The 24,515-nt window shown below is 35.8% G+C and overlaps 1 protein-coding gene across 7 annotated transcripts in view; it reads left to right on the top strand.

The window, feature by feature from the left end:
• The window catches only part of LOC124166984 (hemicentin-1), a 316,617-nt gene that overhangs the window by 275,865 nt on the left and 16,237 nt on the right, over positions 1-24,515 (top strand). For 5 of the 7 annotated variants that reach the window (XM_046544739.1, XM_046544740.1, XM_046544734.1 and 2 more), the window contains exons 9-19: positions 860-1,077; positions 1,582-1,923; positions 3,310-3,582; positions 7,665-8,027; positions 8,584-8,895; positions 10,057-10,323; positions 11,940-11,957; positions 13,659-13,799; positions 14,207-14,240; positions 21,574-21,968; positions 24,072-24,143. In XM_046544739.1, coding sequence (XP_046400695.1) covers positions 860-1,077; positions 1,582-1,923; positions 3,310-3,582; positions 7,665-8,027; positions 8,584-8,895; positions 10,057-10,323; positions 11,940-11,957; positions 13,659-13,799; positions 14,207-14,240; positions 21,574-21,968; positions 24,072-24,143 — 2,435 coding nt within the window. The remainder of the gene's footprint in view (positions 1-859; positions 1,078-1,581; positions 1,924-3,309; positions 3,583-7,664; positions 8,028-8,583; positions 8,896-10,056; positions 10,324-11,939; positions 11,958-13,658; positions 13,800-14,206; positions 14,241-21,573; positions 21,969-24,071; positions 24,144-24,515) is intronic. The other 2 variants (XM_046544736.1, XM_046544737.1) reach the window with 2 other exon arrangements.

Raw genomic sequence — 24,515 nt, 5'->3', positions numbered from 1 at the left:
TGGGAACTGGAAATGTTTTAGTATGGTGTGGGATATGTACCTAATTGCAATAAAATTATCTTGAAATGGATTATGTCAATTTCATTTTAAGAAGACAGTTGAAGGCAAATTAATATCCAAGTAATGTGGAATGTAAAACAAATAAGACTCGATTTATATCCTGTCATAAAACCTTGTTGATCTAAACTTTGATTCTGGTACATTATATTATGTTATACAAGTCTGTTAAAGGCTCAACCATTTTACTGAGTGAAATATTTTGGACAAACGAATAAACTTGAGATTGTATTAAATTATTAAAATTACATGGTATTGCATGTGGTATTTGGTTCATATGATCTCAATTGATGTAATCTTGTCTCCAAGTGCCTCGTCTGACATCAGTTGTTGGAAAGGATGAATTGATCCAGTGGTGCCGACTCCATGGACCTGAGGGGGCCCGAGCCCCCTCAAAAATTCCTTATGGGTGTGAGGAAAAAATGTGTCAGGCTTGTCTATTTTCCGCGGAGTGTCCAGATATCAAGATTCGAGTTATCAGGGTTCTAACGTTGATCATATGACTCTTCTAAAATGCTTAAAAAAAACTTAAAAATCACTACTTACTAAATTTCCTGGGGCAATATCCCCGGTTTGGGCCCCCCCAATATTTTTTGTAAGTCTGTATCCCTGAATTGATCTGAATATAATCAAAACAGGTTCTATGTAGTGGTCAGTCATTCATACAACTCGATGTTTGCCCTAATCATGGATGAGTTTTTATTGTGGCCTTTGTACTTTATTTGGAGGCTTTATGAATGTTAGCTGTGAATTGTGGTTAAAACTTTATATCCCTGATGCTGAGCTGCCCTGTTCCTAACAGGTATCGAGATGGCAAGGAGTTGGTTCTGGATGGAGAGAGGTTGGAGATAGCTGAAACAGAGTCCTTCCAAGGAAAGGAACCTGGGCAGTCTCCTTGGGGCAGGAGCATTTTGTCCATAAAGAATGCAAGTCGAGATGATGGCGGTGCTTACTCCTGCATGCCAGAAAATGAAGTTGGGTCTTCCGAATCGACTAATCAGGCCTATGTTTCTGTTTACTGTGAGTATCATTTGACTAATGACAGAATAACTTCCAAACTAAGGAGTAATGAGAAACTATATAGTTAATTTAAAATAAATCTAACTTTAGTGTCTATCTAAAAGCCATTCATTTACACACTTTGATTGAGTGCTTTTGAGCTAAAGATTGCTGATTATCATTTCCAATACAGTACCAAAAATTGGACATTTTTTATTCAAATCTAAATTTTGCCTTGGGTATTTAAATTGGTATGTAATTGGATCAAGTGATCTCCATTGATGTTATACTGTCTTCAAGTGCCCTGTCTGACATCATTTGACAGAATTTTTAGAATGTTAGTATTAAACTTTTAATTGTTACTTCACTTTCAATGACTGTTTTATGTTTTCCACAATATGTGGTTTACTTGTCATAAACTATTGTATATATGTGCTAATGAAGGCATAGATATTAAGTAAAAAAATATTTTTCTTTAGGATGACTATGCAAATCTTTGCAACTGTAAATTATTTTACTTTACAGTCAAACCAGAAGTTAAGCTGATGATGGATCCTCTAACACCTGTTAGTGAAATAGACAAGTTAAACATAACCCTTCTATGCCGAGTAGAAGCAGGGAACCCAGAAACACTCTTGTCTGTACGCTGGTATTTGGATGGTGAACTTCTGAAGGAACTGCCAGACTGCCGAGGGAATGATTCATCAGAAGCGAATTCTTCTGATGACTCCTTGTTTTGTGATATTGATCCTAGTAAATTGTTACTGGAAGATGTTAGTCGCAGTTTCCATGGAAACTATTCTTGCGAAGGAATGAATGAAGCTGGATGGGGTCCTTTGTCTCCTGAAGAGGAACTTATTGTGCATTGTAAGCAATAGATTCTACTTTCCTTGTTCTCATTATAAGTCTATTATAAATTCAGTCATTACTCTCAGTGTTTGGCCATCTTGTGGCTGATAAAAGCTTGATGATGATATGAAGAAAAGTGATTCCGCACGCCATGAACCTACGAAACTATAGTAGTTTGATAAAGATTCTACTACATGGCTAGCCTTGTGCATCTTAACCAATATGCAGATGTCAGTGTAACCAACAGCCATATTTTTTTATTAATTTTTTTAATTTGTGAAAAAAAGATGTTAGTATTTGTAGGAACTATCTAAAACCAGGCTTCTACAGCTTATGGTATTTACACTTTTAGATCGTTAAATATTATAAAAATATGCCCTGTCTGAATATTTTTTTGGACCTCAGTTCATATTTTCACATGAATTGTTGAATGTAGGTATTCATAATTCATGGGTGTTTCCTGGGATAGTATGCAACTTGCATTTCATCAAAGTATATTACAGTTGTATAGCTCTCCGGGATATGCTCACTGTGAGCTGCAACTCCTATGTTGTGTAACTGTGGATAGAGAGCTCTTCCAAGACTAAGCCAGCGATCACAAATATTCAGGGTAGGGGAGCCAAGTTCCTTTTTCTAAGGCCACTTCAACAAGTATTTTTATTTCTGGCGGTGCAGTGGCTTCACTCAGACTTGAATTAGCAACCCATTTATCAGTTACCTCGTGTTCCATTTGGAGGCTGGGAAGGTAGTTGCAAGAGTAAAGGGAGGGGAACCATGTGATTCATAGGCCACTGCATACTCTGTCAACTTGGGAATTCAGTATTGTTGTCAACCCAGTGACTCTTGATTGTTGGGTATATCTGACTGAAGGAACCATCTCTTGGCTGACTCAATAGGCTACATCTGATGTGCAAACATTCCTATGTACCTCAGCTGATTTTAAATCGTAACTTAATGATTCAGAACATCTTTCTGGACAATGGGAGGTCTCTGGTTTGATTTCTCAACGTGAAATTCTTTTATGCATTTTCATCTATCATTCTATCTGCAAACCGCCGTTAAGGCCAATTTTTTTTATATTGTCTACATATTTAGTAGGATAAAACTATTGATGCTGATGCAGCTTGACAATATAATTTTTGACTAATCATGTCACAGTAAAAAATTCCAAAATTTCATCTCCTGCAGAAATGTTACAATTAAAAACTATGGTTTATGTTACCCAAAAAAATCTTACTGGGCCTTTCTCTTTATTTTGTCTATATCCCCTAATTTATGTTAGTACATATTCACATCTAAGGTGTCTAGTGTCTATTAGAATATGCAGTGCGGTTACTGAATACATATATTGAAATTACTTTCATTCTTTGAGGATTTATTGTTCAACTGTTTGATTGCCTACAGATCCCCCGGGACCAGCCACCTTGGTATATGACCCACCACAAGTTCTCAAGAAAAGCTGGGTTACACTTTCCTGCTCTGTGGAAGACCCTGGCCGTCCTGAAGCAACTCCCAATTCCTTTAAGTGGTTCAGAGGAGGCCATCCTGTGATTGACGTCACCACAGCAAACTGGACCATTGAGCCAGTTACGTTAGAAACACAGTCCAACTTCACTTGCCTTGCAGCAAACGCAGGTGGGGAAGGGGAGCCTGCCACGGTGTACGTTGAGGTTGCTGGTGAGTTGCTAATCTATTTATCAAACAGCTGATAATTACAAAGTTTAACCCTCTGGAGGGTGTGCCTTGTAAGTCCATAGGAGTTGTTACAATCCACACCCAGTGAGGCATAATCAACATTTAACACTTCTCGTGCTATGGGCGTAATATCACGCCTCATGAAATCCTTCGATTTTTGCTACGGGAGTAATATTACGCCAACTGTCTTATGAAAAATCGTAGTTTGTCGTATATTAAGAAAGAGGAATTAACCTCTAATTAAAAAATTCCAATTAATTCTTTAAAATGATATAAACACCTATTTCTCGCATAAAAGATTGTTTGATAAGAAATAACTCAAAGTATTAAAAATTTCCAGCACTGGGGTACAGATCTACAGTAGTTAGGCTAGCACGGTAAGTGTTAACATGAATTTAAGGCTGAATACGACAAAGCAAACTTTTGCAAGGAGATATTCTGGAACAACATATGGAATTATAAACAAACCCAAGGAGGAATGAAAAGTCATTATGACATCATCTTGATGTCATTTTCAAGTCATGGCTTGGTAGTCACGGTGACCTCAAAATGGTCCCTTGAAATGACATCCTTCGTGACTCATGATGATGTCAATATGACCTAAAATGACTACCTATCATTTTGACCTCATTTTGACCTCACTTTGACTATTTGTGACCAAATCTATTTGTTCTTCTAATGACAATTCATACTATAATTTCTGTATTTAGATTGTCATTTAGGGATAATTAAACACTTCAGATATGAAACTCAACCTTTATTAGGGTTTATTGCAACAAAAAACAGATAGATTTTACAAGAAGAAATTCCTCAGGATTTTTTTTAAATTTTCCTTTTAATGTTCCTTTTCTCCCTCTTCAAATACAAATCGAGAAAAATCATCTACATTGGCCATTTCAGTTGATTCTGTTGCATTTCCTTTCCCTTCAGTTGCCTCTAGTTGCTTAAGCAATTGTCTTGAACCACCGCTGAATCTTTGCCTTCGTTTTCGTTACTTTATCCTCAGGGAAATTCTTCCATCGTGGGACTGCAAACAAAGGAAAAAATAACATCAAGAAGCTGAAAGTTTCTAATTTCGATGATACATTAAATAGAAAAATTGATACTAACTGCATATAGCCTTAAGGTATTGATGTAGGGGTTGTTGAGCATAATTTTTCCAAGCTCTCCATCCCAATTGATGCAGCGAGCAAATTCATTTGTACACATAGATCTGGTCGCATGGGCTGAAAACTCCATCAGTATGATCAACTGCAATTTGTCTAAGATGTTAAACCTGTGAGAAAGGAAACCAAAATAAATTTTAACTTTTTCATATGGCTCAAGAAGGGAAAATAGAAGGATTAATTTGATGGATGATGTAGAGCAGATAACAGTCAATTTACTCACAAATGATTTGAAGAGAGATGAGGTTTTCAGGAGCTCTTCAAAGTTGTTTAAATCCTTCTCGTCATCCAGAGAACTTTTGGCATATTAGCTGCTTCAAACATCCCATCTTCTGGATTAATATAAATTTCATTTCCTTTTCCTCTCCTGTATGATTGCAATCTCTTGTCTCGTTTGTAAAAACAAACGTAAATAAATCAAGAAATGGCAGATAACGAACGCTCCATTGTTGATTTGAAATGAAGACGGATGTTTATTATTGGCTATTATTCCCGTAGTGACGTATGCACGGGCTCTTGCCGAAAATATTATTGAAAACGAGGGGAAGCTTAATTATTTCTTACGCAAATGCAGCAATCAGCGACGATGAGTTATTTAAAAAAACCGCGGCGCATTCTAGTTTAGAAATGGCGCGTCACGGATTTCCTTCGAAATATTTTGGCGAAATAGTTTCGTTCCCGGGGACTTTCTTGCGGTAAAAGCGAATAATAGACCATTTTTAAGGAACAATTATCATATATCGTCATTAAATCTCGGACGAAAATCGATAAAAATATCGAGAACAAAAAAATCATCATAAATATCATCCGATATCCATTAAAACATGACGATATCCTAAACCAATATTTGTTTCGGACGATACAAATATCAGGGCCCATAAAAATCACCTACCGATAAAATATCACGATGTATCATTTCATAAAAAAATCTCCAGCCCGATAAAAATTTGCCTTCAGATAAAATATATCACGTTATATAATTCGATGAAAAAATACCTCGTATTTAATATCGCGATATACCATACATTAGTAAGTTTTTAACGCACCGATTTATGGTCTAGCATAAACGAAGGCCAACCCTATACATATTCCAGCCATAAACATTTTCCCAAACTAATTTCCCGATGCCAAAACATGATAATTTATCGCGCGCGACGACGCAATCGGGTGATAAATCACGATGTTTTATCGCGGCTGCGGCTTTTATAAGACAATAAATCGTGATATTTTATTCGAGCAGCAATTTTTATTGGATGATATTTCGCGATATTTTAGTAGTGGCGATTTTTTATCGGATTATCAAGCGTAGTATTTTATCAAACGGCGATTTTTATCAGGCCCGATATTTTTTATCGGATGATATATCTTTATATTTTATCGAAAGGATATTTCTACCTTATAATAGTAGTTCCGTAGTATTTCATCGGAAGACTATTTTTAACGATTCCGATATTTTTAATGGCTCAGTTAATTTATTGCACCCGATATTTTTATTGGACGATATATCGTGATATTTTATCGGTTCCGATATTCTATCAGTCCCAATACTTTTATTGGGCCCTTTTTATCGGACAATGATTTTTCGATAATGTACGATACTCGAATTCGTATTCCCGATATAATTAATTATCGCGATATTTCACGATACATATCGCCCTGGGGAAGTGGCGCAATCACGTCTTGGGGTATCAATAGGGTAAAGGAAGGAGGGGAGAATTTTAAGGCTTTTAAATTTAGACCTAAAACCTGGCTATGCCACTGTGTTAGTGGCCTATTGGATCTAGCCATTGGCTATTGGGAGATGGGTCCCAGGAGTTCAAACCTGGGGTGAAGCTTTGGGCTCCCCAAAATTAATAATTATCTGTAGAACTAGCCCATGGAAAGGAACTGGCCCCCTCCTTATGGTGTGATATTCGCATGCGCGGTTGTGTGATTAAGTGTCAGGGGTGAGCTCTACTCTCACCTTTCCGAACCAAACTTCAGGTTGGAATGCAGGGAGAGCCAGTATCGTAGACAATATTTGATAATTTTTTTATATGCTCTCACTTTTAATGAAAACATCTACAAATGAATTCAAAGTCAAAATGACGTCACTTTGACATCAGAATGACCCGCAAAAAGTCACCTTCACGGTTATGACTGAATAGTGACTTTTCGTGGGTCATTTTGAGGTCAAAGTGATGTCATTTTGACTTTTCTTCCTCCTTGGGAAGATATCATATTGCCCACTATTTTTATTATAACAGCTTACAACACATGTTTTGATTGCTACATTATCATCATCAGGTACTGCACCTGATGGTGAATGTGTGGCAATTGAAACACCTGTTGTAAACTGTTATAGGTAATGAAATTAGTGGCCATATGATATCTTTGTTTATCATTGCTAAATACGACAGTTATATAGTGAGTAGAATGCAAGAGAGGGCTTGCAGGGCTGGCTAAGTGAATCACAGATGAATAGTATGATAAACAATGGAATGAAGCACTCATTATTGCAATCAAATGATAAACAATCAGCACTCATTATTGCAATCAAATCAAAATTTGTAAGTCTTTCAAGGTGGATGGAATCCATAATTATAATTGAGAAAACTTAAGTCACTTCCTTCCACAGTATAATATTATGTATTTTGCTAAGCAATTGAGGATATAAAAGTTTTCAATAATAACTTCACAAGTGTTCACAATAATAACATATGAGTTTATTTCATAGATAATGCGTTTTTACATACAATTTTGGCATACAAAAGTTTTCTTTATGGACACAGAAGTGGATCATTGGCCTGAAGGGTGGAATCATGTTGTAATATGTATTTTCATTCCAATACATTATATAAAATTCTTCAATCAGTATAAGATCCTCTCACTGAACCTCAATCTTCCATCTTCCATAAGCACCTCCCGCCTTCATCGAGAGGTTACCTCCATACCATGGAGCACTGATGCATGCTGAGCATGTCAGCGTGTCCTGTCGTGTGGAGTGTTCTCCCATCTGCCAAGTGAGGTGGCTAAAGAACGGAAGGCCTCTCGTCGAAGACGGACCTCAGTCATCCCTCTACTCCATTCGAACAAGTGAGCTGCCTCCAGACCCAAGGACCAATGACTTCAAGTCAGTTGTGTCCACCTTGCTGTGGAATATGTCCGCCTGGCCTGGAGGCCGATTGGACAGGATTTTGGACAATGCAAACTACACATGCGAGAGTACAGCCAATGCTGTTGGACCTGGAGTTACAAGTACCACCTTCTTTGGTGTTGAATGTGAGTACATTGAGATGATGAACTATGGAAACTCATTTTTATCTTCTGGGTGATTTGATTCTTTCCATTCTTTCTGAGACCATTTGGGAAAATTCATGCCTAAACATGAGAGTAAGAATTACCAGTTCATTTTCTTAAGGAAGTGTTTAAGGTGCAGTGAATTGCATTCCTATGAATAATGCAACACATTCGGTATCATATGCATAAATACACTCCAATATAATTCAAAATCTTAGGAATAATGTTTTTTCTCCATAATATTGGAGTCATTTGAAGTTACAATGTAAAATTTTAATCAAGTTGTATTTTATGAAAATTGTCTCCAAGAATAGATTTCTCTGTAGATAGTTATATATTTAGTTAGTACATATTCATTCTACTATATCATATTGCAAATTTCAGCAACAAAGCATTCAAATGTTGATATCTTTGTCGTTTTCATTTATATTTTTACCTCTCTTTATGGAATTATTTTAATGCCTGCCTAAAGAGACACAATTTTATTTCCTGTAAGCCTTCCACTCATGACTAAACAAGTGTTTGTGTCTTACTTCAGACCCCCCGGAGAATATCACAGTGTCACCACAGATTGTGAGTGTGGTTGAAGGTCAAATTCCAGACAAAATTGTGTGCAGTGCCAAGGCCTACCCAGAGGCCTCCTACCATTGGTGGAGAAGAAGACAATCGGACAATGATGGAAGCTCCTCCAACAGCCTTGTGATTGACCCTCAGACCAGCTCAATTGTCGTGAAAGGCAATGCACTGGTCTTGAATTACCCAGTCCCACGCACAGATGGGGGCGAGTATATTTGTGAAGCATACAATCGCCATGGAAATGCTACCATCAAGACTCATGTCAACGTGCTCCGTGAGTTTAACTGTCTTTATTTTGCATTGCACATTTTTGGCAGTATTCTCATGGGTGAGATCATTACCTGTTAAGGGATGGCATGGAAATTTGAACAAAATAAGGCATCTTAAAGCTTTATCATTTTTTAAATAACTGATTGCATATTAAGTTTTAAAAAAGTATGTGGTCATATAAAATAAGGATATAATTCAGAAGAATATCATAAAAAATTTATTTTATATAGGTAAGTTTTCATATGAATGGAGTTAACTTCTTTTAACATTGACCTGGTACAAAGTGTTTTATTCATCCCAAACGATCAGGGGTCCATATTTTTGACTGTGATAGCTTCATAAATGAAGAGACACATTTTTTCTGATTTTTAATCCGTTGCTTACTTATTGAGCTATTTTAGGTGAAAAGGTGATGGTCTAAACCCATTTTTTGATGAGTTAATGATACCAAAGCTCATGCCAAGAGTATTGCAACTTCTAAGGTACTTATGCATTGGCCTCATGTAGTTCCTAGTTGTTTACACTTTTGTAATTGATTCCCTCCCTCAGTGAAAGGTTCTCCCTGAACAAGAAAATGAACCAAAACTAAAGTCACCAACTCCTGTAAAGTGGGCATCAACTTTCGTGCTTTCATATTTTTAACTTCAGGAGGTATGGATGGAGTATTCGGCAGTATTCGGCAGGGAGGGGATGTTGAAAAAAGTGTGAGATGGTAGAATGCTGGGTAAACGAGAGAGGAAGAAAGAGAATGGGATATTTAGATAAAATAAAAGGGTCTTTTTGTGTATTGAAAAGTAGGTCTTTTGTGAATTGAAGAGAGAAGTACATATGTACATGTATATGAAGGATGGGGAGGCTGCCAAAACACCTCTCAAGTACACTATGAGAATCTACCTTGATTGGTTAAATGCATAAATAATAATAATGCAAGAAAGCTGATCAGGGAAGATTGTTTTCTTCAAAAGTTATCCTTCCCATACCAACATTGATTTCTTTTAATGAATCATGATTTTGAGTCTGGCATCAATTGAAAGATCACATTTTCTCTATACTAAAGGAAATACATTGATGCATATTCTTTCTTAAGTTTGAATCCAAAATCATTTGTTTATAGTCTTTTTATGGAAAAAATAGTTATTTTAAGTTCTCTGTGGTATACTTCTAGACAAACCTGAATGTGGAATCACACAGACAGAGGTCAATGGGAAGCTGGTGTTGATATGCCGTGCCAGTGCCAATCCTGCTGAAGTGGATTTCTTCTGGCGGATAAAGAATGGCAGTGAAAATGAAACAGTTGAAGAGAATGTGGAATCCGGAGGTCCATTGTCAAGTATTCTGACCCTGGAGACACGTGTGGAGAACTTCAGGACATACCTCTGCTTTGCCAATAATTCCGTAGGGATGTCCATCCCCTGTGAAAGGGATGTCACAGGTGAGTTTAAGCTTTTCTTCAACTAGATATGCTACTTTGCTATCCTCCCTAAGCTGTGTTAGTAAAAACCATTGACTACGATGCAGTACAAGCAATGATAGAGAATGGAAATGAAATGGTATGTCAAGGGGTCATATTGGTCATAAAGTTTTGGTCATATAGTTTCTTGATTTTAAGTATGTTTCTCCCATCAATAGATTAGGGTGGTACAGTCAAACCTTCATTTAGTAAATGTGTATAATACCAGGAAACAATGCCGACTGCTCAGAGGTGTCAGCTATTTAGAGGGAGCTCTTGTCTGGAAAATTAAGACCCAGTTTTTATGAGCTCTGGCTGTGTTGCTCAAGAATTTAAATGAATTCTATTCTTTTATATTTCCTAAATACTGAAAAAACATTTATTTGTTGAAAATTTTATTATCACTGACTACAACTAGCAGGAGGTCAATTTAATCTATGTATTTTTTTTAGAATCCTTGAGTACTTCATGATGTCAGTTATTGTCTACAAACAGTTCAGTGTTAGAGAACTTTTGCCCACCTATTTTGTGATTTCTCAGACACCTTGAATCAATTAATAGAAACTATCAGCTATTTAGTCAATTTAGGAATGGATGTAAATTTCTGCATACATCATATACGTACTTACTATTTTTAATCACGTTCGAAATGTCATTGACTAATGCAGAAAATCCCTGGCATTACATCTCATTCTCTGAATGGGTGGAAAGGGTATCTATCACCTCCTTGGCAGGTAATTTTTGATACACTGTATCTCTCCTCAGCACATGAAATTAATCCCTTACAAGCTCTCAGGACACACTCAGTGAAATATCCAGGAGAGATCAAACAGCATGGCTTAAATTCTTCATTAAAAGTAAAAGCTTTCATTTGGTTTTTCAAGGCCTCCTCATCACTCAGTCATAGAATTTTTTCCTTGCAATGCATTATTACCAGTCATTAATACTAGCATTCTCGCAAGTTTTGCTGGGATGAATACTTTTTTCCAGTCTCAGATATTGCACTGACTAAAATGCTTTTTATATCTTCGCATACTCTCTTTTCCCTTTCTTGCCATATAAATAATAATTATCTCTTCTTCCTGGTCAGCAGAAACCAATTTTTTTAGCTCAAAATTTTTGAATTTACGAAGAAAAACAGCTTTGTCATATATTTTTTCAAGGCTAATGTAGACTAATTTTTAGTTAAATTAGCATAATTTATAATGAATATTTTCATTAAAATCTCAATATCCTATCCACATGCCCATTATTGATGGATTAGATGACTGAATATGGTGCTTCACAAACTCTTCATTGTGTGTGACAAACAGCCCATTATACACATTCACTTTTTCTGAATTTCTGCATTAAAATAACCCAATGAAGATGCGGGAAATATGTCTTCTTTATTGATTCTTGTATGAATAGTTTTTAACTTTTTAAGGTGAATCCTAGAAATATAATATACATTGATCATGACTGTAACTTTTCAAGAAATTTAAATTTGTCTCACTTTAATTAGAATATATTATTATTATTATCATCTTACTTAAAACAATAAGAAGCAGAATGAGTGTGTTAATTTTTATTTAATATTTTACTTTTAATACTTATAGCCTACCAGGAAAAAAGTAGTAAGTTCAGAATTTCAGGTATGAATGTTATCTGTGGGCTTATAGCTCTAGTTTGAGACATGCGTGCATGGTATGATATTTTTTCAATGAGAAGGGGAGTATGCAATATTTATAAGCAATAAGTATTGATTTTTTTAGTCAGCAGTTGTTCATGTTTTACATGTGGCTAGCATGTTTGGTCATGAAGTACATTTCCTACAATATCTATATCTACATACTATCCCGCAAGCCACCAAAAAAAGGCATGTGGCAGGGGTTGTTAGGAGACCAGCCGTTTAAAAATGAAAAGCAAATGCTGAAACAAAATTACAACTAGCATTTATTAAAGTCCTATATGGTTCAGAGAAAAAGCAACTTCCCATATCTATCCATTCAACAAAATATCTCGCTTAATTTATTGCTTCCGTCATACGTGGAAATATAGTGGGGCTCTTAGATGATCTCCATATCATTCTTAACGATATCTCTTCTCAGTTGTTCAAACAATCTACGACTAGCGTGCAGCCTCCGAGTCTGTAGCGGCTCCCAGCCTAATTCGCTTAACTAGTCGGGTAATACCGTATGTGGGCCTGATGCTTTTTTGACAAAACAAGCAGCTTTCCTTCGTGTTTTATTCAGTTCAGGGATGAAGTCTATCTGCACCAGATCCCATATATGCTCGCTGCATATTCAAGGTGTGGTCGGACGACTGCAAAATAGCACATTTCTTTTACTTTCTCATCTGAAAATCTTCCCACAATACGCTTGACGAATCATAACTTCTTCAGGGCTCTGCCACCAATATTCCTTAAATATGTTCCCCACGATAGGTTCGAAGTTATCGTAACTCCCAGGTACTTCACTTCATGCGGAGGCTGTAAGCATTGGAAAGCTTGGTGAAACAGGGAAAGGAACCTCAATTTGTGAAGTAAACATGTCATAAGCATAGTATGGAATGAGCTTTACCCTTCCTATCCAAACCAACCTTCAAGTTTAAACAATGAGTGAAAGCTAAATTACCTGGTATTAAATTTGAATTTCAAATAAGGGTGACATAGAAAAATTGATAGTTCTAAAAATAATAATAGTGAGTGTTGGGAACCACTTTTGTGAAGACTCAATGCTTGGGATTAAGTTTTTGGTTGTTAAAATCAGTTAGAAACCTCAGTGCCATTACCGTGGATGTAAACAACGACCTCAGCCTTCCCCTTTATTTCACTGAATATTGCACTAATCCTTTAAATATGTAATGTGAGGGTAGGTAGAACTTATATGGCATTATTTTCTTTGGAATGACGTTTTTGAATTTTTTAAACTCCATTTTATAATTTCGAATAACCCCATTATAGTATCATGAGCATGGGGTATCCATTTGGTTTTATTTTCTGACTCCCTAGCTCCACCTCTTTGTGGATGAATGGAAAATGGAATGAATTGAAAATTTTTACTGGGGAAATTATATTTTTTTACAGCTTGGGTTCTCTTGATTTTCTGCACAAGTGCATGCACCACTATAAAATGGTTTTTATGGACAAAAAAGCGTATTTTTGCATTGCTTAGCATTGCCAAATATTCTATTTTGTATGATGTACAGAGTTTAGAAATAAGTCCTGATTGTAGTGCATGGATCCAATTATTTCTGTCATCCTACCATTGTCAGATTATTCTGTAAAATATAATAACATTAAAATGAATCTTTTTCCTATCCAATTTATTTTGCAGTAAGCCAAAGCTGGTGGAAAAAATTAGAGAATGATAATGTCCTCATAATTGTGGCTATAATAGTTGGAGCTGTTGTCATGGTGATCATTGTCTGCATCATCATCATAATTGTATGCCGAAGGAGAAGGGCAGAGGATAAGTGTGAGTTTTGTGACCCTTTAACAAGAAAATACTAAAAAAATACCTACCTATTGTTTTTCTGAGTTTGCTAGTCATTTATTAAGTATTTACCCTCTAATGTTTGAATTGAATGAATTGTTTACTAATAGCTGAACTTAACTGTCTGAAGTTGTTTTAGAAGTGTGCTCAACTAAAGAAGGATGTTTTTAAAGCATTGTTTGACTAAACTAATAGTTGATGACTGAATTTGTTGAATTATTGTATCAGTTCAGTCCATGTTTGCATTTGAAGTTTTTTGAATGCATGGCTTAAATTAATTGAACTAAAATTTTGACAACCTTTGACAACCTTTAATTCTCTGTAAAATTTTGATTGTCACTTAGCATTTGTGTTTCTCTCTTCTATTTATAAAATTTTCATTTTTCTAGACAATAATCCAGTGGAGATGGAAGAGAGAGAAAAGTAAGTGGCTTTCAGATATCATGGAAAAGCATTTTTGTGCATTTTGTGTAATGTTGCCATGGATTTTTTTCTAGATCCAGAAAAATTATTTTCAAAGCACATTATAGAATTTTTACACCTAAGTATAATTTATCACAAGCGTAATATGTACCAGTCGGCAGAAAGTTGAATCAAGGACTCATTTTTTTTACAATATCTCCTGGAAAACAGAATTATGATGACTCCTTCATTTTTATTGTGTTTTAGCTTTTTTTTATGAAGACTAATGGGATAAACCATACACCAGATAGCACTTTTTCTGGTAAATTTAAAGCTAAAAGATGCCAGTTGTGAAGTGCTGGCACGTTGCATATGACGTAAATTCTGCTTCAAAATTAAAAAAAATTTAGACATAAAAGTCATCATGATCTGAGAAAAATATTGCAAGTGAAGATCTATTAATGGGTAGCTTCATATACTAGAAGCTCTAGAAACTAGGAGTCCCAAACAGAAGTAGATAGTCAAAATGATACCTGATAATATCATGGCATCTTGATGTAATTCCGAAGCTTATATTGATTATCATCACAAACTAGGTACAATGTAGGCATTGCATCAGGATGGAGACAAAGAGATTAAAATTTGGTGGGCAAAATTGGAATGTATGGCACTCTTAATATTGGCACATTTATATCCAGCTGAGACAAAGGCAGACAAAAACATACTCATGTTTATAGTCCTCAACATCATTTTGACTTTTGTTGAAGTTGTCATAGTTTGTTAGTTAGTCATTCATTGTAGAATCTTGATTCTACATAATACGAAGGCCTGTTGTTAATATTTCAAATTAAATAATGGTGATATTTTATGACTGGTATACCACAGAAGAGGTGTCGTTAGGGTGAGGGTCCACTACCAATATCCCTAACAAAGAAATAGTCTTGGAAATAGGAAAATTAAATTAATGTCCTTCACGTAAAACTATTTTACCTATGTGCGACCATGTTCAATTTTTTTATATTATCAATGCCTCAGTTAACATTATTAAGGGCTGGAATCGGCTCCTCTTGAAAAATAACAATATATTAATACTAATAAGTTAATAATTGTGTGTAAAAGATTTAAGATTTTCCATTTCTCTCGTAAAATTATGTCATTCAGGCACGCATATACCAATATGCTCTCAATAAGTTTGGTTTGTGCATTTCAGTGTCCCTTTAACCCATTCAGCGAGGAGCACGTCAATTGACAGTGCTCTGCCGGTCAGACAGGGGGCCTTACTCCGCCTCCATACATGCTTTATATCCACTTCCGAGTCTTCCTATCATGTGTATGGCCTTCAGCAAGCTTCTCTCTTGTTACCCATTTGCGCCATTTGTAAATAGCCGTATTTGAACGGAAGTTATGGTGCAAAAACCTCTCTCTATTTTTCTTTCTTATTTTATCAGCCGATTCTGACGATGTTCATGAAAATCGAGCCCGCATTCAATGTGTTAATGCTTTTACAAAAACAATTAACAAAGATTTGTCCCATATAAGGAAAATAAATATGACAAATGGAATGAAAGTGGGATTAAAAATATGTAATTCAATATGTGCTACACATTTTAAAAGCTCTAGGTGAAACAATTTTCCTTTCCTTTAAACACTTCCAGGTCTCAGGTTTTAGTTATGGAGTTAACAAATGCAGCCAGGAGTAAAAAATATGACTACTCTTGGTTGACTTTCTGCCTTATTAATTGGTAAATCCTCCACTGAAAGTCCACATTTGACTTATTGCACTCTAGCTTTATTGCATTGTCATTTATTAAGTTTTGAATGATATTTGTCCATGGAATAATATTATAAGACTCGACGGAAATGCCTGGACAAGTTAGTAGGCCCAATTTTGTATGGTAGTGCTTCTAAAATTAGCCAATTTTTGTTTTGAATTAAGAGCAATTTTTATCGGTATATTTGAAATAGAATTTTTACTTCTTTCTACTATAAAATTAAACTTTACAATTAATTGCACCAATCAGTTTTCCTTTCCTTGACTCTTTTCTGTGGCTGCCTTCCCTCTCCTTGTATTCTCCACTTAGCTATTTTGCATATTATTTCCCTCTTATCATCTGACTAAGTCCTCTTTCCTACTTCCGTGCCTTTTCCTATTTTGACATTTCAAACTCGGAATGAGAAAACATTTCCCACTTAATTTTAATTTTCTCTACTCGTTTTTAACACATGCTTCTTGTATATTAATATCAGTAGTCTTAATTGATTACTATGCTTCAGTATTATTTCCTCTATTTCTTTTATTTTAAAATTTTTCACTTCAGGGATGAAAATGGCTACTGTGATAACTTGATGGTGTTGATAGGAAAAGATGATTCTGAAATTTCTCTTGATGTCAGGAATATGCTTCCAAGTGAAATGACAGTTCCATCATATCAGACAGAAGTTTGAGTGGGAAGTACGAAACCTGAGAGATTTGCAAACTCAGGATTACCATAAATGTTTTGAATTGAAGATACATCAGGACTACGGGGTGGATAATAAAATGCCATTCTATGAGTGAATTAGGCTGTGATGATTATTGCTCAAGTGATGGCAACAGTACACCAAAGTAACATTTCTATGTGATTCATGTGGCCCATGAAAGGAATGATATGAGAACATGGTGAATGTTCATAATTGTTTCACTTATGAATGTGCTCTAAAAGTGTATATAGAGGACTACTGAAGTGCGAGGACACAAGTGAAATCTCTCCGTAACCATAATTTGCATTCACAGAACACTTTCAGTACTCTTTTTCATCCATATTTTGCAGTGGGCTTCTTAAATTTCTTCAAATATGCCTCTCTAATATCATGTGATTTGTCCAACTGAAGACAACTGTAACTGGTGTCTGTAGATGATGAACAGTGACTATATAGTCAAGTCTTAATTTAGTGACGGTTCATTGAAAATTATGTACATAATGATATTTATTAGATAGGTACTCACAAACACTCATTGGGGAAAATAATACAATTTTTCCATGGAGGACATGGGTTCTTTCCAAAATAATACCAGAAAAAAATCTGAATAGATATGTAGCTATATTTCCACCATTCAGACACTACACTTAATGTTGTATTTTGCTGGATGTGAGAACTTGAACTAAAATTATGGAATGGTACAAACAATTGGAAATTTAAAAAATAAATCCAAGGAGTAGTTTATTAAAGGCCATTTATTCATGCTGAAATATGGAAACCTGCCCATTAAAATAATGGTGGAAGCTAAATCAGTGAAGTGTCTCAAATTTTCTTAATTACATGACCTTGTGTTTCAATAAAAAAAATAGGTACTCTAAATTTAAGCTATACTCTGAAATACAAATAAAAAATTGTGAGAAAATAATAGCACTGATGATGATGCTAATTCTCTGTGAGAATAAGTCAGGTTCCCCAAACTTATCTCTATATTCTACTAGATTTGGCTTTCAGAATAGGTGATAATTTTCTTAAATACATTCTAGATCTATACTTCACAACTTTTATACAAACATAAGGCGAACAGCATAACATAAAATAATGTTTCATTGGTGAAGGACTTCTTTTGTGCAAGCTATATTCATTGATGCATGAATAATGGTGAGGGTAACCCTATGTAAGCTATTGTACTCAGTCCTAATAGTTGGAGGGAATAGGTTGGATAAGAGAATATAAAAGCACTGAGGAATGGCCACCTTGTTTTAGAAATTGAGGAAATTCACAATACTCATTTTTTTTTCAGTCGTGATATGACAATACATGTAAAGGTGTTCTGATTTTTCCCCGAGACGTTAGTTATCATAAATGGTAGAATTTTAGAAAATCCTAGTTTGGATTTGATACTTCCCTAAACAACCCATTAGGCAGCAAACATGGTAGAGCTGTAAATTTTAACAGTAGAAAATATGATCCGTAATTACAAAGTTCATAAATTAGCAGGGTGGAAATGAGCTGTAACATAAACCATGCTTTTCAAATAGTTACAACACCAGAAAGTTATCATATTTTTAAGAATATTTCTTAGACTTTGTACTGGGAGATGTTTTCTAATGTTCGCCCACATTACTAAAGGCAAATCATCTTCCCTTTCAAGCATGCTATTACTACTCTAACACATTTAGTTGTTCTGCTATATAAGAGACACCAGAGATTGTGAGCCTTGAAAATGAAAGACTAGTAGTCCTCCAAAACATTGGCAGCATTAAAAAGCATCACCTGGTACAAAGCCCAAGAAAAATTCTTAAAAGTAATACACTGGTCAATACTAAATTCCTTTACCATCATATCTTCTCTTAAATAACCTTGACATTGTTTTAGTAGATTCCTTTCTTACTTTTCCTTCTGGTTTTAGTACTTTGGGCATGAAAGCAAACACCATAGCAAAGAGAAAAAAGAACCTTTTTTCCACTTCTTGTACCCAAGTAGCAGATGATATCCTTGCAATATCCAGATATTGTTTAAAAGCAGCTTTCATAAAATCCATACAATATCCAGCTTACCCATGCGATATCCCAAATTCCCACTTTTGGAGATCGATTGGGTATCCAAAAGTAATATCTATCAGTGATGCCGACTGTATGGGGCTTGAGGAGAGCCAAGCCCCCTCAAAAATTCATTATAAGTGGGGAGGAAAAGAAGTGTCAGGCTTGTTGATTTTCCCTGGAGTGTCGAGTTCTTGAGAGTTGAGTTTTCAGGGCTCTAATGTTGATCATATCACTCTTCTAAAATGCTTAAAATAACCCTAAAACTCACTATTAATAAAATTTCCCGGGACAAGGCCCCCCAATATTGTTTATCGTCGGCACCCCTGACATCTATATATCTATAAAACATAAAGCAGCAGGTACATGTATATTCATAAAATATCCGCTGTCTCTATTCCAACATAAGGCTCATATACATGCTACCAACTACATAATTTCATTTTCATGTAATATTCATCCCTCAGGGGTCTTTCCTATTTGGTGGGCATAATTTAAAAGAAACTTCATGAATCTAAAATCATATTTCATGACCCTATGCAGCACAAAGAATTATAATTCAGAGATATTATGTGACTATTTTTCGGATATCTTTGCATGGGAATAGCAAAATAATATCTTTAGAACCTCTACACTGTGTCCCAGGTTGGACCTAACATCTTTTGGATATTGGTAACCGTTAATGGATACCCATTCAACATTGTGTGCTACTTGGGTACTGAGGCATTCGCCACCTGCTCCTCTCTGCAAACAACATTTCAGTTACCTTCCTGATTGCCTGACCGGACCAGGCCGGCCCTTTGGCCGTTCCCATCAACAACAGCAACAGCCACAGCTGCAAGCGCAGACTCAACTGTTGCCACAGCAGCTGTCTGTGCCTCGGCCCTGACGCTACCCGAATAACAGTCAAAGATCCCCATCATCTAACAGGCCGCTTGGATGGGCCACTATCGATGCCACTCCAAACTTCATGAGTCTTGCTCCTCCCGACACTGATTGCTTCCTCCCAGGTAAAATAAAACTCTCAACTATCCAAAGCACGCATCTTACTTACTCTCCCTCCTCTATTTCTCTCTCCTGTGACTCTTATCTTCCTTCTCATTTACTTTTACCAACTTGCAAAGCATTAATTTTTTCTTACTCAACTTTTTTCACGATGAGAGTTTCTCTCCCAGCATTGTACCAATGGAGAAAAAGTATCGTAACTAAGTTTGTGCTGCTTCCACTGGTCTACAAGAAAATCAGTTTCCTTTCTGATGGCATATTGTTCCCAGTTGAATTTCTGACAAGGGAAAGACAAACAAATAGATGCAAACTCTGACTAAAATCCTGACTGCAAAAGGAGGTATGAAAGCAGTACATATGGCTCTAAAAGTATCACTGTATAGCTTTGGTATTAGTGCAAATTTCTCTGGCAAATATTTTATGCTGTACACAATGCTCTCCTGTATGATCATGGAAGTTGTTTTGACTTATCATTAATTATCTGTAGTATTTTGTTTGGCTTTCTCGTAAATACGTAGCCTTAATCCATGAAATTAGGGGGTAGAGGAAAATTGCAAAAACAATTTGCAAGTGAGTGAAATGGAATGTTTCAAAGACATCAAGTAAGAATTATTATCTAATGTGTCAACATTTGGAAACCAGCAAAAAAAAAAAACATGGGGCAAGTATGCTACCTATTCTCCGTCTCTAAGTTGTGAAATGAAGACAAGAAGACAAAAGGGTTTGTTTGAATTTTTTTAATCCTGAATCAAGCCAAAGAATGGTATGCCAACAGAAAGGAAACTTATAAAATGATATTTTGGTAGACAGGTAGTGGTTAACTCACTTTGTTGGGATACTTTTTCCCCCACCGTTGATCAGCTCTAGTCATCATGGAACAATGTGGTTTTATGAATTTTGATCTGAGTAACTGAAGTGTTGTAGCACAGTCATAGACACACAAGCATATTGCTGCAATAAAGCATAAACCAGGATAGTGCCAACTTTGAACATTCCTTTCATTTAATGGGAGATGTTTTTCATGCAGCACTACCTTGACATTTGAATATCTGAGCCTCCAAGAATGGTTTCTTGATGATTTTGCAGCACACATTACCCTTCTTCTTTGCTTTACTTTAGTACATATTAACTTATTCCTTGACAGACAAATTTTAGGCTTGGGAACTCACCAGTAGGCATTATCACCTTAAAAGGTAATTTTTCTAAGAATCTTGATGGTAACCATGTTTTGAATGAGTGTTATTTTGTTTTTGTGAAAGTCTGCCTGCCTATTTTAATATGCTTAACATATCATGTAGGTTTTAGAAGTGTTGCTTGATAGGAATAGAGATAGCTGTGGCTATAGTACAGTCATGCTTAATAATCTATCAGGCAAAGATTTTTCATTGTGAATGCAGTAAGAATGCTCGTCTAAGTGAGCATTCAAGTACCTACTTTTGACTATTCATTAGAAGTGATCATTTATTCAAATAATTTTTTGTTTTCTTTTCAATATCCACCCTTCATTTATGAAACAATAATTGCCCAATTTTATCTGATGATAATTTTTCCGGAAAATCTTTGCCTGAAAACTAATTTTTACCATATGTCATAGACATAAAAGCCAATTATTGCCTTATCATTTCACTGGGTATTTTGCACCCTTAATACCAAGGCATGTTTTATATGTTCCATTTTATTTTTGTATGTCTGAGCTGTGATGTCTATTCCTATTTTTCTCCCCTCCCTTCCCCAACTCTGCTCACCTCTGATCCTTATCCCAACCCAACCCCAACCCAACCCCAAACCAACCACCACCACCGCTGCCGCAATGGTGCGCAACCTACACACTCTCTTTCCCCCTCCCAAAGCCCTGAGGGTGCATCGCCTCACCGGCCCATGGCCCCAACGGGCGGCGCAATCCTTCCCCGCTGGCCTTTGCGCCCCGGCGTGCGCGTCCACGTGAATGGGGCGCACTCTCTGGGGAGGCCGGGCGCCACGCAGCACCCGCTAGCTTACTCCGCTCACCACAACCCGAACCTCTCAAATTTCTCCCACATAAACAACTCGAGTGTGCCAATTGATGTGGTTCGAAGCGCTGGCCTAGAGGGTGGTCCTGCTCGGGACCGGGTGGGGGTGTATTTGGCCGGGATGGTGGTTGGGAGGGGTGGTAGGGGAGGTTCGCAAGGCAGGTGCCCTGGCCGGAGGGTGAGAGATGCAGCTAGAATGAACACAGTGCCAGGTATCTTCCATGGCAAGAGTGGAGGTAAGGCAGCCATAACCCTGAGGAGGTCATCTCTTTTGACCGTGATAAACGGTCCCTCTGAGATGATACTCCATTGCCCCTTTTAAGCATGGCACTCACATACATATTAAGATTATATCTACTAATCTTAAGTTTTGATAAATTGAAAAGCATGATGGAATGCTTCTTTTGGTTGTTTATTATTTCAGAATGCAAGAATTTCAAGCTGCTAAGTTTTTTCCATATGCTTTGTTATGATTTGGATAGTGGAACCTCATTGGTACCTTTTGCTCACTTTACACTTCCCAATTAAAAAAGTAGCATTAACAATTAAATTTCATTAGCCTCCTGAAGTTTGAAATATATAGGCCCCAGTTACAAAGTCATTTATTAATCTCAGACTTTTAAGCAAAATTTTGATGGTCAAATAATTTTTATTAAACTGGAATGATAAATAATGGCAAAAACATTTTTTTCTTATTCCCAAATTCATTATAGAGGTTGGCTAATTTTTTTTACAAATGTGTATCATCCATCTGAAGTCACATAGGGTAGAAATCGGTGATGAATATCTAATTTAGAATTGAATAGGTAAGTCACAAATGTATTCGTGTATCAAATTACTTGCCATCAACTAAGACAACATTTCAAAATGTTGGTTGTGTTTCTTATATTTTTGTGCACTTAAATCCAAAGTATAGGCAATAAATATTACATTTCTTTTCGTGTGTAAAGCAGCGTTTGGCATCTAAATGATATTCTGATTGAAGTACAAACAGGCTAATAAAACAGATTATACACTATAGTATTGGATTAATAATGTACCATGTACAGTGATGGGTCATCTTTTGAAAATATAAATGGGTAAAAATGTGTTAATGAGGTCCTTTTAGATCAATCGCATGCATTACACACGTCTAACTATCCAAATTACTCATAAATTCATCCATTCTCTACTTTCATTTACATGCATTGTATGAATGTGAGTGTAATTTATTTTCAAAAAAGTATTACTACAATAATAACATTAATATATGTATGAAATGTTTCTTATTTTTACCAAAATGGAAGCTCCAGTTTATGTGAATTTGAGTTAATGGTCATATATAAAATTGGCAACTCCTTTACATTTCCAGTGCTATTTGGGTACTTGTGACTGAAAAGATTGGTATAAATACTTTCATTTTTTCCTATACATTAGTAAACACTTATCAAGAGCATATTATGATCCACTCTTTATGTTCCTATCTTGTTACTGAATTGCCTTTATTACCCATACTACGAAGGTTTTATATTACCTCTAATAAACATTATTTTGGATGAATAATTTCTTTCCTTCCAAACATTAAATATGGAATTCTACAAAGTAAAGGCCTCAACAATTCAGTGCATCAATTTCTTGTTAGTTTGACATCATACCTTACACAGCTCCAAATTTTAAATTACACTTTCCAATACTCTATAACCATACACTTTTGTAGATGAGTATCATGTCAGGCTTATAATGTCTCTTCTAGCCATGACATCGCTGAAGTCATGATTTTGATGACTGGAATAGATCTGAACATTGCATTTCAATTGGCAAAGTGATGAATGTGCCCGTTTTCTTGATTTTATCCCTGTTTATCAAATGCCCTAGTAATATCGGCATGCATCTAATTACTTCTTCCAACCAATCTTTAAAAAATTTATTTAGTAAAGGGGTTGCCTGGAAGCCAGTTACCATTCAGTAGACCTGTAATGATGAAAGGTTATACATGAAGCAATAGCAATATATATATGTATTGCACCATTGTAATATTTTTGTTCCAATCAAGAAAGCATGCTGTTAAGATGCCATCATGTGGCATCATTGATGAGATACTATTATTGAGCAGTTTTGGATACCATACTGATGTTAAATTAATCAAATAGGTTATATAATTGAGTTTACTGTGCAGAAATGCATGCTTCATGATGTAATTATTGATACTAGATACATGTGTTCTTGTGTATAACCAAATGTCATTGTTTAAATATGTGTGCATGCTATGCATATATATGCTTTGATATGCATATACATGCTATACATATGATGTATGCATGAATATATAATACTGCATGTGTTTAATGTGTGTTTTGTAGTGGTGACCTTCAAGAAATTAGATGGGGAAAGCAACCGTGGTACCTCCAGGAAGCGCAAAAAAGCTGGGAGAGGTAAGTTGCTTTTAATTTGTATATGTGTGGGATTTTCTTTCATCCCTTAATGCAAAAAGCAAGGCTTATTGTTAGTGCATGCTCACAGGAGGTTAATTTATTTGTCTATGTTTCAATGGTAACTTATGCATAATCTTTCTCTCCCCTATTAAACACTGAAAGTAGATATGTAAAAATATGAATCTTTTGCTACCTGTATGAATGTCAAGAGTTGTTCTTTGTATCTATATAATGAAATTGAAGTGATGGACATGTTACTTTTAATTCTATTGCAAAAACTATATTTTACTAAATCCTAGTTATTATATATCCTTTTTCGATCTATATATTTAAGTATACAAATCAATTCAAAGTCATTGTCTTGTTTTGAGT

The sequence above is a fragment of the Ischnura elegans genome, chromosome 10, assembly GCF_921293095.1.
Source record: "Ischnura elegans chromosome 10, ioIscEleg1.1, whole genome shotgun sequence".
In the NCBI taxonomy this organism is placed as follows: domain Eukaryota; kingdom Metazoa; phylum Arthropoda; class Insecta; order Odonata; family Coenagrionidae; genus Ischnura; species Ischnura elegans.
The sequence above is the reverse complement of the archived record's forward strand: the minus strand, read 5'-3'. Positions and strand labels throughout refer to the sequence as shown.